Source organism: Limulus polyphemus, unplaced genomic scaffold (genome assembly GCF_000517525.1).
Source record: "Limulus polyphemus unplaced genomic scaffold, Limulus_polyphemus-2.1.2 Scaffold4496, whole genome shotgun sequence".
NCBI lineage: Eukaryota > Metazoa > Arthropoda > Merostomata > Xiphosura > Limulidae > Limulus > Limulus polyphemus.
In genome coordinates, this window is record NW_013670106.1 from 23,376 (window position 1) to 39,195 (window position 15,820).

General features: G+C 34.8%; 2 protein-coding genes across 2 annotated transcripts in view; one reads left to right on the forward strand and one right to left on the reverse strand.

The window, feature by feature from the left end:
* LOC106471258 (protein turtle homolog A-like) overlaps positions 1–4,002 on the forward strand; it is a 21,940-nt gene extending 17,938 nt beyond the window's left edge. The window contains exon 7 of the mRNA XM_013931848.2: positions 2,738–4,002. Within this exon, the coding sequence (XP_013787302.2) occupies positions 2,738–2,775 (38 nt within the window). The 3' untranslated portion in view covers positions 2,776–4,002. The remainder of the gene's footprint in view (positions 1–2,737) is intronic.
* Positions 4,003–9,895: 5,893 nt separating this feature from the next.
* The window catches only part of LOC106471259, an 11,012-nt gene continuing 5,087 nt past the window's right edge, over positions 9,896–15,820 (reverse strand). The window contains exon 2 of the mRNA XM_013931849.2: positions 9,896–11,202. Coding sequence (XP_013787303.1) covers positions 10,663–11,202 — 540 coding nt within the window. The 3' untranslated portion in view covers positions 9,896–10,662. The remainder of the gene's footprint in view (positions 11,203–15,820) is intronic.

A 15,820-nucleotide genomic window follows, 5' to 3' on the forward strand; every position in this document is an offset into this window, starting at 1 on the left:
TATCATAGAGTAGTATACAAACACTGTAGCAGCTGCTACCACATCATATAAAGATATCATAGAGTAGTATACAAACACTGTAGCAGCTGCTACCACATCATATAAAGATATCATAGAGTAGTATACAAACACTGTAGCAGCTGCTACCAAATCATATAAAGATATCATAGAGTAGTATACAAACACTGTAGCAGCTGCTACCAAATCATATAAAGATATCATAGAGTAGTATACAAACACTGTAGCAGCTGCTACCAAATCATAGAGTAGGATCAAGATAAGCTGTTCATCTGAATAGCAGAAAGAGTAACCAGAGTATATGAGTTGCTGCCAGGTTGTTTGCCAAAAGGATTCCAGATGAATGTCATCCTTCACATCAGATGAGAGATAATGTGTGTCAGTGGTTGTGTATTATAGGCAGACCAAGAGCAACAACCAGTATTGAGAATGAAGCCAACATTTTGGCATGTGGCATATTTTGCCAGCACTTTAAAGAAAATTATTAACTGTTTTTCCCACAGTTTTTGTAATACTGTTAGGATATTTACCTCATTTGCTTTTATTCCTATAACTTCTTGTTCTTCTGGAGAGATTTACGTAATTTTTGGCTTAAAATGTTTCAGTTGTTATTGTCTATATCTTTGCAATTGACATTTTGGTGTATGATACATAATAATAAGTGTTAAAGAATATGATGCTGGCACAGTGTAGGCCCTCAACACTTCATTCCATACAATTAACAGTCCTTGTCATTTGAAAAATTCACAAGGGCTGTAAACAGCCCCTGCCAAACTGTCCACAGAGGTAGTTAGTGAGTTTGATTCTTGGTTTACAGAATTGGACAATAAATTTTAATTGGTATTTACTGAATGAATTATACTGTTTTATATCAACAAAATAAAGTTTCACTGGCTGATCTGAGACATGTTCACAGTGCCAATAAGGCACGATGACTTCCGATCAGTATGGCAATCACAGCAGCCTCGTATCGTGCAGAAAGTAATTCATCAAATGCAATGCAGGTCACAGTCAAATTTGATAAAACTTCTTGTTAGGCCGAATCTGCTAATAATTAATATCTCATTTTATAATTTAAACTATAAAACCTTGACATAGTTTCTCAGTTACAAATATTTGTATATATATATATATATATACGACAATATAGTTTGAAAATGCCGTGTTACTGTACGTGTAACGTCACTAACCTTGGCCATTTAAAACTAAAGTATCAGAATCATAGAAGCTAACAGGGTCTTTCAAAGTTATCTGTGTATATAAACAATAGCTGATTGCATGGCCAAAGTCATAACAAAAAATTACATGACCCAAGTTCAAAAGTGTTTATTTCTTGGTAAGAATAAAAGCTCGTTTTATGGGCACTTTCGAGTGTCTGTGAGATGGTACCCATCAAACATGAAGGATTGCACTCAGAATTATTTTGCTCTTGCCATTTCTAAAGTATTTGGTTATTAGTGAGCCTCTGAATTACCTGGTTTTGCTGTATTTTATAAAGGTGTAGCATGTGTGCTGAAATGAAAGTCATCAAACTATTTTACTGCACAGTCATCTTCTTACCAGTGCTCATATCTTTCTTAAACTTGTAATAGATATGTAATGTGCAAATGGGCATTTATTTTAATCATGGGCTTAAATTGTAGCCCATTTGTGAAAACTTGAATTGACAGTATACCATAAATATATGAAAAAAAAAAGAGAGGGTTCTCTCACATTATGTCTCCAAGAGTTATAGGGTACTGAAGTACTTAGTAATCTTTTGGGATGATTATATCATTCACAGTTGTTAATGTGGGTGATCTTCCTTTACGTCAGTGACATTTACTATGGCTATTTAGAACCTTTTTTATGTGGTTGAATGTTTCACATTTAATGTGAAGTGAAATAAGGATAATCTAAATTCAAGAGGACAATTTTGTGTTCAGGTTTCGTGAACTTTACGTGCAGAGGTAGCCTTTGTGTCAAATGATGGCCTTTTTTCCTGACTTTCATAAAAAAGAGCTCAGTTTAATTGTGTAGATGTAGCACCCAGTATTTGACTTTTCTAGCTTTATAAAATGTACAAAGTAGACATTTTGTATGAATGACTCGTACATAAAGTTTAAAATGAAATATGTTGTTAAGTCTTGTCTCAGTGTTAGCCTTCAGTTATGGGCTTATCTAAAGCTCTGATTCAAGGAATCCTGCCTTTTGGAATAGATGTATTATAAAAAGAAGAGAAAACCTATATAATTGTGGTTAACCTACATATCACTTCTTACTATTGTAATTTGCATAACAAATGGTGGTTCATACTTGTATGTTATGATAATTGTTGACAAGTCACTATGAATTGGTTATCCATGAGGAATGAAAAGTAAGAGCTTTCCTAAATGTAATGGAATTCAGGTCCCAAATAAAATTTAGATATTTTAGATTTCTGCAAAATACCAATATGTGTATAGGTTACTTGATTGTATTCACCATATTCTTGTTGTTGAAAATGTTTTTAATTGTTAAACAGAGATCATACATTTTTGCCTTTAATCGAACTTATTAGGATCATTTTATGTTTTGTTTTAACACGTTTTCAGAGATGATAAAATAATCAGGCTTCCCAGCAACCAGACTTTTTCCTTCTTTTTTTGTGACCTCTCTAATTTTTTTACCAAATTTCTCCCTTTATTTCTAGTTTTTAAAGAAATTGACATTAACAAGTTCATTTTAAATCTTTTTCTAGCTTTCAAGTATGTTAATTTGATCCTTTTGTGTTTGTAATGAAGCAGAGAAAGCTTTTGCCAGTATCATGAGATTGGTGATGTCAACCTAAAGGAACTTAGAAACAAATAAAGGTGTGTAATGATATGATATAGGATTTATTTTTTTCCCCCGAGGGAAAATACAAAGGAATTATTCTGAGCTCCTTTTCTTGCTCTACAGAATTGTAACTTGTATAAAATGTTAAACTACAAAGAAATTCACCCACAAAAATATAGAAATATAAAAGTAAACCATAGTATTCCCAGACTTTATCATTTCCTTCCTTATTTTATACCTATTTTTTTTTACTAAGTTGCTGGGAGGTTTGAATGAGGTGTTTTGTAACACAATTTTTAACTTTTGAATATTTTTTTTAGCTGTATACACAACAATGGTTTGTTTAAAGTTTTCCCATCTTAGTTTACACGAGAAGTACATTGATTTTGAATACAAGATTTTAGGGACAACACATAGCTAAAAGCTTTTAGGACTGCAGTTTTTTTTAAATGTTGATGTTAAATAAGAAAGGCATAGGAAAACAAAAACGACACTGGTGAGATATTAATTTATTTGTATTATGTACTTAATAGGCATTTACAGCATCACTAAAATCTGAAAGTACAATAACTTACTAGCAGTGCCTGAAGAGACATGATTGGCTTAAATTGAATTTATTAATTATGATGAATTTTATATTTGGAACTTTGAGGATAGCTCATCTTGTTTATTTTTGTTTAAGTCCGGTATGTCAGAAGAGTATATTAAAGTAACTTTGTATTTTACTGGGTTAACTTGTACTTCTGTCTAGGTAACTTAATTTTATCAGAAGTTAATGACAGATTTTTTTTTTTCATCTTTTTAAATTTTCTTTTTCAACCTTAAATGATTATCAAAGTACCAAAAATTGTGCTGTTAGATAAAAACCAAGTAGTCCTTAAGAAAGTGTTGTAACTTGGAATGTCATAAATTTAACTTTATGTCCTAAAATCATGGCATTTAAATTAAGCCATTTCAGTTTGTATTTAGTAATGTTTTTCAGTTTGGAGTTTATTCTCTTTTTACCATGACAAGGATTTTGAAATTATTTATGGTGTTAATGTTAGTGTTGTTATGCTCATGATCTCATATTGTATCTAAGTCCTAATGAAGCTATTTCTGTACCATTTTATGTAAAATAGTCAACATCATGTAATTATGTTGGTAATTTACTAGTGAAAAATAAAGATAGATATTGGTTTAATTAGACATTTTTGGTAATCTTTATTCAGTATGCTACATTAAAGTATGCAAACGGAATGGTTTAAAGTTTTTCTTCGTGAATTTGGTATAATGAAATGTTTTGAGAAAACTAAGTATTTACAGAGTTTTCTTTTTGGAAGATTTTAAACCTTGGTGTTAATAATACATAAAATTGTTGTAGAAACACACTTTAAGAAACAGATGTTATTGCCAAAAAAAAGAAACCCAGCACATTATAAACTACACCTTAATCCTGCAATTTGATGTTATACTTTCCACATACAACACCAAAACAATATTGAAAATTGTGGACAGATTAATGTAGTATCTATAACATGTAATCATTGGTGTTATTTATAAAAATGATAACAAAATAACCTAAACTGAAGAAAATAAATTATTGATTGTATTTCTTGATGTTTATTTTTTCGACTTCATAGGGGTTTTAACAACTGAAAAGGCACAGAACAAAATATTATATCTTCATATAAACATAATAGGCCATTCCATGATGTTGAAACGAAAGTTCAAACAGACAGCTCTGAGGATATTCCTTGTTTATCCTTATTGGCTAGGAATACATATATATAAAAGCACAAGGTCTAACGTTCGACTTAGAAGAATATTAAATTAAACTTACAGAATTGGCTTTTAAAAAGCATACAGTTGTATGAAAACTGAGTTATTTATGTAAATGGAACAAGAATCAAATCATTTATTAAATTTAAAAAAAATCTAATGTATGACAGTTTTCAAAATAAAACATAAAAGATAACAAAGAACAATTCTCTTGTTATGAGCATAAATTTGTTTCTCAATATAAAGCCTTTATACTTCCTGTCAAAGAAAGAACAAAACCTGCACAGTACAGTAGCCATTTTCTTATCTCTGATGTGGACACAGAAGATAGCCCAATATGGCTTTCTTCTAAAACACAACAACCACCATAATTTTTGTTGTTCAGTGGTGGTTAATGTAGCATTGTGAGAATACACTTTGTTATTAGCATATTTGATTATGTCATATATATGCATATTCCATGTATACAAGACACACTGCAGTTGAAGTAGCTTGTGGTGTTTTTTATCCCATAAACCCTGTCAGATAAAACTTATATTTTCAAGAGCTGATCGAGGTTTACCAGTTTCAGTTTACCTTGACATCAAATACATGTTTTTCCCATTCCATATTGGTTGTGGGCAGTTGCTGACAGTTACTAGTTATCACCCAGAAATTCTAACGCTCCTAGTGCTGAGGCTCACTTTAGTAATAACCAAGCCACATTGATTGAAACCACAAGGAATTAAAAGTTGATTAATTTACAACACTAGGAGAGCATCCACCTACATAACGGCATATACTTTTCTGTAGGTGATGCAGAAGTTTGATATTCCTTCTGTTCTTCTCATTCATAGAAGAAGATATGATTCATTTGCCTGCCCTGTGGCTCGGTCCAAACATTTCTCAAGTTGTATATCTGTCTGATTATGCTATTGTGCCCTCTCTGGACCAACAAACACACCTTCAAGATATTAAGTAATTGGTTTGGGCCCTACTTCTCATTTGGCACCATTAAGGCATGTTGTTCCACAAAAAAAAAGATGGGTGGTGTTGAGAAGGAACATATTTGGTATCTGTAATTTTGACTCTACCAGACAATAAAGACAGCAGTATAAAAAAAACAAAAACCATTATATATTGTTTACAAAGGTTTGGTCTCCCAATAACAGCATTATTGGTTTTTCAGAAAAATGGGTCCTTTCTAAACTAATCCCCATCACACTGAACACCCTTGTTCTTTCAGCTGTGGTCAATCCTACTATTTGTTGGTAAAAGAGTAGCCCAAGAATTGGTAGTGGTGTTGACCAGTTGCCTTCCCTCTAATCTATCACTGCTAAATTAAGGATGGCTAGTACAGATAGCCCTAATGTAGCTTTGTGACAAATTCAAAATCAAACCAAACTTTCTAGAGTTGTTTTCTGTAAGGTTTTGTTGATGAACTTATGTTTTACAAAATTGTAATGCTATGCTCCTGAAAAAAAACAAGAATAACTTTTCTGTTTGTACAGCTGATTTCCGAGTTAAGTCTGTTAACTTTGGATTAAACCCTTCACATTGGTGGTGCAAATATAATATAGTCCTTCCTAAGATGCCATGTTTGTCGTTAACATTACTATTTGTTCTCAGTAAAACTTACTTTTAATGAGTCTTTACAGGGAACTATTATACATTAAGAAGTGCCTTTCTCTTTGATGTCATGGATGGTCTATAGATAAGTATTTCATAAACCTGTCTCTAAGGAGGTTATTGTCTACAAAAAAGTCTTGTTTACCAAGATGGGGATTTTTTGTTTTTTTTCTTGTGTGGTCCAACATTTTCTTTCTCCTTGTTGCTCAAGGGACAATCTACTTTTAATGTGAAACTAAGTAATTATGGGTTTATTTTAGTACCCCAGATTTTCTGACACTTTTAATAAGGGTTCATTACTGATTGTGAAACCTGGGATAATGATTTTCTTTATTCTTCCTGACCCATCTAATGATTCCTTGTAGTAGCCATCAGTGGTTATGTGGCAGAACTTTTTCTTCTCCACATCATCCCATTTTATCTTTGCTACAGAAGATGACTGAAGTCAATCACCCAGGCTTTTCTCTTGCCCATTTGTTCTTCATTCAGTGCTTCCAAACAAAAACATGCTCCAAATAATGAGCTACTTCTGAGGTACTTTGTAGTTGAGCACAAAACTACATAATGGGCTATCAGTGCTGTACCCACCACAAGTATTGAAACTCAGATTTTACCGCTGGGACCTACAGAACTAAATGCTGTATATGAATAAATCCACATGTAGTTTATGGAAATATAGGAATTGTGTATGAACCACCACTCATTGAAGCTAATGGTCTGTTACTTAAACATGTTTGGTAATATAATTCATTCTTCATATTTTTATCATTGCTGCAGAGCTATCTGACAAGATATAAAAATTTAATAATTCATCAATAATATTACCATAAATCTTTGCTGTTATTGTAAAACTTGTAAGGTGAACTGGTTCCTAAAAATGGCAATTGAAATAAGTATTAAGTTTGATACTCTCTTGCTTTGTAAGTCAAGTGTGGTCTCATTTGTAGAACTTCATGTAGTGTATTAAAAACTTGAATCAAGTGAGACATAGCGGTTATCACTTTTGGACTGTTCACGTATCATTACCATAAAACTGTACTCTGTACCTGGGGCCTCGAGTGCACTAATAGCATGAGAATTGATTTCCACTAATTGTTCAGACAATATTTGCAGATGGCTCTTGAGAATTTTGAAACTAACTAAAAACTAAGTATTATCATGAATTCTTGAAAACTGTTCATAAAATATAAATCTTGGAAAGATGGACATATTAATTTGGACTCTTTAAGTGAAGCATTTGTTATTGTAAAAGCTTACAGAGGACATAGTATAAAGACAAGTTAACTGGACATACATGTTTTGCAGCAAGTTGAATTTTGGACTTGGTTTGAAAAATTGACGTCTGGTTGTATATTATAGAATAAGAATGACAAAAGAAGTAGATAAAACATGAAAACTACCTTTACATAGACAGGGAAGGTAGTGTTAAAATTATCATGTTCATTTTAGTGTGACATGGAGGTTAAGTGTGGTGTAAAATTGACGTTTATATCACAGCAGAATGAGAATTCTAACACGATTCAAACTTTCAACTTATATATTACTGTCAAGTAGAAGATTGAGTACTGATGTCATGGAAAGTTAATGTCTATATAACAGAATTAAAAGTCATTCATAACATCACTAGTAGAATATAGGGTTATATGTGGTATAAATAAAACTGTGAAGAAGTAGGGAACATCTATCCTAACAAAATAAGCAAAAAGGGTTATGACCATTTATACAATATATATTTCATAGTTACAAAATTTTTATGTTCTCTAACATTATAATTCATAACATACTGAATCCAGTGGAGGTCATGTGCTAATTCAGCCTTGTATATTATTTTCTGTAACAAAGTCAACTCTTATAACCTTCTTGATGTGTTATGGGATAGTTGTATTATGACCTACTTTACATTGTGTGGGTGGAGCTGTAACATAGAGCAGAGATGTCTTCTCTTAGTTATTGCTCTCTCGTGCTCCTTGTGAGATACTGTCCAAGAGATGTTTCTGCAATCAGGTAAATTTTATGGGAGAGAGGAGGAGAACCAAAATAATTTGAAGATGTGATCAGAGGATCTGCTGATGATTTGAGGAGTTCTCCATCTGTTGAAAGCTGATTGTTCTCAAACACTTAGGCAGACATTCCAGAAGTTCATGCTCTTCTACCTGCCAATATAACAAAATTGCAGCCTGTTTTGTGTAGAATCACAAATCTGATGAGGTGAAGGACAATGATGGAAAGTTTCCAAGCAGACGTAACAAACTGCAGTGACTCTGAGACCTCTTGAGATGGTCTGTACAGCAAGAGATGTAGGTCAGTATTCAGAACTCCTGAATCCCCATGCTGAATGGACCCCACAGAAGTGGTCAGATGGACAATGTTTGCCAACTTGACCTTCCCCATGTCCATCATGTGATGTACCTTGGGTCAGTGAGAACCCTTTTTATAGAAAGGCAGTAGACAAGTGTTGATGTTTGAGTTGCGATGATTGATTGATTGAGAAATGGAAAACTGAAAGGGTGGGGCATGTTTAGTGACATGACCCGCAGCTTGTGAGTCGAGCGTCCTAATCATCAGGCCATACCATACCAGTGATAATCTGTACAGCAAGAGATATAGGTCAGTGTTCAGTGCTGGATGAACCCTACAGAAGTGGTCAGACCTTCAGCCATATTACAGATGTTTTAATTTTATTTTTACCTTTACTTTTTATCCAGATTTGAAAAGCCTAATTTAAGCATATGCTTGTTGGTCACTAATCCCTGTTTTAAATGTATGTATTGCAGCAATACTACAACACTTCATCAGGTAGCTCATAAAGTAAATGTCACAAAACCCTTTTAGTTGTTCATTTCTCAATCAATCAAGCATTGCAACTCAAAAATCAACATTCGTCTACTCTCTCTATAAAAAGGATCCTCACTGCCCATGATGGACATGGGGAAGGTCAAGTTGGTGAGAATTGTCCATCCAGAGTAACTTGTCTGCCAAAAAGCACAACATAGCAGGAGAGGAAACTGGATAAATCGCATAGCTGCTATTGTGTTTCTTTTTTTATTTAAATATATGTATTTTATAATCATATAAAAGTAGCTTCGAAAGAAAACAAGATATTTTCTCAAAGAAGATTTAAGAATAGTTAGTTTAGGAGTAGCTTATGGACTGACTATAGCAGGGTTCAATCTACAGTTTCGTGGCATACTTTACCTCAGGTATGTGGAATTGCTTTACGACTGTCACACAGATCAGAAATACTTCCAGATTCATGTGATCTAATGCTCTGATTGGTCAGCTACAGATAAATGGGTCAGTGTTAAGTTTGCGGACTTACAACACCAAAATCCACAGTTTGATTGTCCACGTTACACAGAGCATAATATTTAATCCAGATCTCAAGATCTTCCATGGCCCTGAGGTGATCCTTGGACCCACCCATAATGGATGCACCTATGGCACACATTTCCTCACTTCACTCGATCAAATAAACCTTGGGCCCTTCCACTTTTAATTTACCTCCTACACCTCTGTAGAGTAATATTGAATAAAAGAGAGAGAAAAGAAAACCGAAAGACTTTGAGTAACAATTCTCTTTGTGGAAACATAAGAGTGCTAAAACTATATCGTATTAGTCTACTTTTTAAAGTTTTTTTATTTTCCAGTGATGAAATGAACTCAAAATAACAACACACACTCACCATTTGAAGGTAATGCCATGTGACTTTTATTTAGCAAGGCTTAAACTCTATCATAACTAACTAAAACATTTGCATAAATTACTACAAATAAATAATGTGAAGAGAACTTTGATTGGATTAAAAGTTGTCTCGAGATGAAAAGGCTGCAATATTACTTTACATATGATATAAGAAATGATGATTTTTAAACTTTTATCCATTTCTACGAGTTCCATTGAAATCTATGATGAACTAAGATACAGTACGCTGAACCTGTTTCTATTTATTAAAATCTTTAGTTTGTAGAGGTAGATTATGACTTATTTAAGATTGTACACTTTATGATACATATTACACAGACTAGACGGAGCACAGAAGAAAATCTTGTGTAACCCTACACTTTGTATAAAATAAATTTTGATTGTTTTAATATAACTTAAAAAAATCATTTGTGTATAAAAAAAGCAGCCTTTCATAGTTTAGTCTCGTATTTTGGTAAAAAATAATATATTAGTATTAATCTACTGTTGTGAAGATGTGATTTCATAGTTTAGTCTCGTATTTTGGTAAAAAATAATATTAGTATTAATCTACTGTTGTGAAGATGTGATTAGTTTTCTTGGAGTATTATACATTTTAGATCTTTCATTTGAAGTGATCATAATGGTTGTTTGAGCACTCTAATTCAGAATTAGTTTACGAATAAGATAAGATTGACTTGTACTGAAAGAAAGAAAGTCATTGTAACTGTAGTCGTGGCACAGGAGTTTGTAGAAAATCGTAAAAAAATATATCTTTTTTTTTGTTTTGCCATGGCTTAGAAGTGAAATCCCACAAACTTCGGACACTGGTGATGACCCTTCAGTGCTAGAGAGAACACCAGAGCTGATATTTTATCTGTGACTAATTTTGACCAGTTGTTTCTCAGGGTTAAATGAAAAACGTTCTTGTGTCCTGTTTCTTCTAATTCTTGACACGTCTCAGCGACTTCTCCTTCATTTTCGTCATTACTCTTTATCCCGTCCTCAGGGTAACCTGAAAAGACTTGTTCTCGTTTCGGCGAAACGTTTCTTGTAACAATCGCATGACGTCGTAAAAAAGGTGACATGACAGGACTTATGTAGAGGTTATCTTCGTTGGAATTAGAAGAAAGTTTTAGCTCGCATCTTCCGCAGCGATCTGGGACACTGACCAGTGTTAATTTCTTGTGACGAATCAGTTTGGCCTGATCCAAGAATGACTTCTGACAACCATTGCACCTAAACGATTTCCTATGATACGAAGACTTTATTTTTTGGTTTCGACGAAATTGAAGAAGACTCTTTCTAGTGATCGCCATATTTACGCTGTTCGTTACCTGTAGAAGAAAAAGTGGATATTTATGCGTGTTTATAACTAGACAAGAGAAAAGAAAAGAGAAACATAGAGATAAAATAAATATCTATAAATTAAAAGAGTAACGTGTTTGCGCACGTGGGAAGCTTTTTAAACTTTATTAATGATTAAACTATGCAAAAACGAAATTAGGAGTAGGGAAGTTTGGACGAAGTCACCCTATGTGTAACGGGGGGTGGTTGTAGATAATACTATTCATTGCAAAGGGAAAATATTTGGGGAATGGGTTTGTCATTCCACATAGTCCCTCCTCTGACAGTAGTGTCTATGTGTTATGGTTTTGTGTGTGAATTACTTCGCTTGTTTATAGACATTTAGAGTCCCGGTACCGTCACCCCGTTGAGTTTTCATACTTGCCCCCTGTGCGCAGATTTTGAAAACATCGCTGGATCTGGCGTCTCTTACTAGATACGTCGATCTGTTTGTCCTTTCTGATCAGACAATTCGGGTCAAAGTGTCTTTTGTATTCGAGATGTGTGGTGGGTATAACGTGTTATGGATAATGTTTAGCCTACTTAGGTTTAACCTCTCAGTGTTTGTTTGTTTGTTATTAAGCACAAAGCTACACAAAGGGCTGTCTTTGTTGTGTCAACCACGAGCATTTAACCCTGGTTTTTAGCGATATAAGCCCCCTGACTTATCGCTGGGGGGGGGGCATTGAGACACCCCACACACCTAACTTCAGACGCGAGTAGCCTAGGCAACTCACGAAACTGTTTTCATTAAATACAAAGTCCTGCCTTAACATTTTATAAACTTTGTGTTTTCAAATATAAAATACCCCAACCAAAAAACGTTTCATACGCGTTTTCTCCTATTAATGTATATAACTGAAAAAAGAAAGTGAAATGTAAAATATGTCAAACAACTCACTACAACACAGGATTTAGTTCCGATTCATTATTACTTTTGAAGTCTTGACGCGGATTATCCATTCATTGTTTTAGAACGAAATTTTTTTTCTAGTTTATGAGTTGTACTTGATTCATATGGTGGCAGCTTGGTCCGCATGATACGATGATCTGGAACCTTCCTAAGTTCATCCTGGACTGAAGATGTTCTTCGTACCTAACTTCACGTTGGTGTTTCTTTGTTGCATAAAGTATGGTCTTGTTTGGTCTAAGGTGTTCTTCGTACCTAACTTCACGTTGGTGTTTCTTTGTTGCACAAACTATGGTCTTGTTTGGTCTAAGGTGTTCTTCGTATCTAACTTCACGTTGGTGTTTCTTTGTTGCACAGTCTATGGTCTTGTTTGGTCTAAGGTGGTTTTTTACCTGACTTTATGTCAGTGATTGTTTATTTGTTGAACCACATGTGACCTTGTATGATCTAAGGTGTGGTCTTAGTTTGGTGTAAGGTGTTCTTCCTACCTAATTTCATTGTTAATATTCCGTTTCTTTGTTGCACCACATTCTCTTATAAACTACACATGTTTGAGAGATATAGTTGGAGAAACTTTTGTCAATGAAAATCTGTCATTCTACTTTAATGAACAAAGCAAATGTTAAACTATTTTAGGATCAGTTATAATCGTTCATGGGATAGTCTACTCTTTGTTCCTGTTTACGATGTTCTGAATTCGTTTCAGGGTCTCCAAATAGCGAAGGAATTTACTATATTCAACCTGAACGATACCTTAAGCACACATGAGCTAATCGCTGTACATACCTTTCGAGATATAGCCCAACAGGCTAACCACTAGACTAAACCCAGTCCGTGTTCGAGGGAAGTCAGTTTTCCGTTATTCTCTAGATGTTATTATTTTGACCGTCTAGCTCTGTCACGAATTTCGAGAGGTTTGGTTTGTTTCAGGTTAAGCACAAAGCTACACAATGTGCTATCTGTGCTCTGCCCACCACGGGTATCGAAACCCGGTTTCTAGTGTTGTAAGTCCGCAGACATACCGCTGTGCCACTGGGTGGAAAATTTCGTTTCTTGTCCACGAGGACAACAAAGGTATCAGCTGCATCATTGTGTAACCATACATCACATATGGGTGTACTTTCTGTCATTACTAGAACTTTAGGGTTTTCTGTCAGTAGTTCACAGGTAATGGTAATCCGGTTTGCATTCTATCTATCTTTAGACCATGAGAAATAACTTAGACGTTCTAAGGAGTTGACTGTTTTAAGTTGGTTCTCTGTTTCGGGATGTCACCATCATGTAGTCTTTCAATAACAGTGTCATCAGCTTGGGCACAGGACAGGTAGGTTATTCGGCCCCTCTCCTTTGGATATGGATTTTCTCAGGGTAGTCCAGGTTCCTCCGCAACTAATTCTACGGCATTTGGATTCAATAATCCCAGCCTCGGCATGGGATTTAAAGATCCCAGTCACTCGGTGGCCCTCATCACGTGGCGTTTGTTTCAACGAGCTTTGTCGAATGTTTGTCGCCTTACTTCTCTTCGTTCCATTGATGTCAGATGAGAAACGAGAGATTTTAGTAATTAGCTTGTCAGCTTCAGCGCTCTGTAAGATATTTAAACTTTTACTATTGTAGTCCTATTTGCTGATCTAAAAGATAGGATTAAGTGGACCGTGAGGATATGACAATCACGTTCAAGGTATATTCTTATGTATATATACAAACAAACACCACGTCATTACAGTCCTTATCACAGTGTCCGGTCATGTTACAGCTGACGACCTTACATCTTGCAATATCAGTGCTGCGTAGTTTCTGTTCTGAAAACCTCTGTTGTAAGGCATTTAAGCTCCACACATATTCCTCTTCCCTGTTCCGTTCCATAATCCACCTAGTGTACTGTTGCCTGTGGACAGCTTTTGCCGCTGACCTTTAAGTTCATGGATTACCAACTATTTAAAAACGCTAAACTTTGCTTTCCATGGCGGGTGTATGACTTGTTGCAGGATGGTGCTCGTACCCCAAGATAATCCATATTATTTTGCTTTCTAATGCCATTAAGTACAAACGATATCTCTTTCTTGCAAACCTCCAATCTGAACATATATGTACGATCTGAATGTATAATTATTTTGCGTGGGAAAGAGCTGCTACATATTTCCATAAGCGATCAACAGTGGCATCACACAACTTACGAAACGCCAAACTATGTTAAAATGTAGTTTGTAATTTTTCAGCTGGGGGCAAGTTCCCATATTGCCCCCCCCCCGAATTAAATCGAATCGTTGTCCACAGCTCGTTTCACAGGGATGAGATCCGATGCCTGACAACTCTACCCAATGGTCGGCGGTAAGTTTAAGCACTTGGAACGCTAAAATCCGGGGTTCGATTCTCCGCGGTGGATACAGCAGATACCCCAATGTGGCTTTGCTCTAAAACAAACAAACATACTGAGAAGACGTATCAATTAAAATTTTTATCAATATTCTTTTTTTTTATTAGTTTTGTTTTCTTTCACATCCAGTAGATGGCGTATGTCTGATTAGAGAATAGTTTCCAAGATCAGCTCTAGCACTCCGAGAGTTATACCTAAATACAGAGACGGAGAATAATATCATGGGTCAAGTGCAAATGATTAATTTATGTTTGTTTGTCTGTCGCGTGCTCAGCCCTCAAGTGTACGATTTCCACCTGTATTTGGTGTGTTCACTTAAGTTGAGTTTTAAACTTATTAGTATTTTAAGATGAAATGCAGTGTCCTCCCTCCCCCGATGGGACAGCGGTAAGTTTACGGAGTTACAACACTAAAATCCAGGGTTTGATTCCCTGCGGTGGACACAGTAGATAGCCCAAATTGGATTTACTCTAAAACAAACAAACAAGTAATGCAGTGTCATATTGAATCGGCAGGACGTAGTCTAACGATTAGCTTGTGGTGTTGCGGATCGAAGAGTCCACAGTTCGATATGTAATGCAGCTGAACACTTTCTGTATAATGTGCCGTTCGGGTTAAAAACTCCAAAACCGATAATTATTAACTAATTATTTTAGATTTTACTTTTTCTACAAACTAAATTTCCTTTATTTGGTTGTACACTATGAAAATATAAACTGTGTGTGTGTGGGAGGGGATCAATATCCGAAATATCCATTTAAATAAACCGATTTTTTCCTTGGCCAATCATAACTCTTGAATAATTTAATCAATTCTCCATTTGAACTTCTATTCTATTCTGGCGCTAGCGATGACATCTCTAGATAAACTTTCGCTCCTTTCACCCCATTCCACACATACACATCAAGCTTTTTCCTAGCTTATTAAGGGATGACCCCTGTCTGTACGATGTCACGGTATGTTTACACGTGCAGGATAATTATAATCACTAAGATGCAGCAGGGTAAAGCAAAGATTTAGTAAACAATATGACCAATCACATATAAATCTTGGTAAGTATGAATATGTGGACAGTAGAACTGGTCACACACAACAAACGATAAATACAGATGTGTAAACGATGTACGAAATGTTCAATCTAATATTAAATAATGTGGTTGATCACACACAACAAACGATACATACAGATGTGTAAACGATGTACGAAATGTTCAATCTAATATTAAATAATGTGGTTGATCACACACAACAAACGATAAATACAGATGTGTAAACGATGTACGAAATGTTCAATCTAATATTAAATAATGTGGTTGATCAC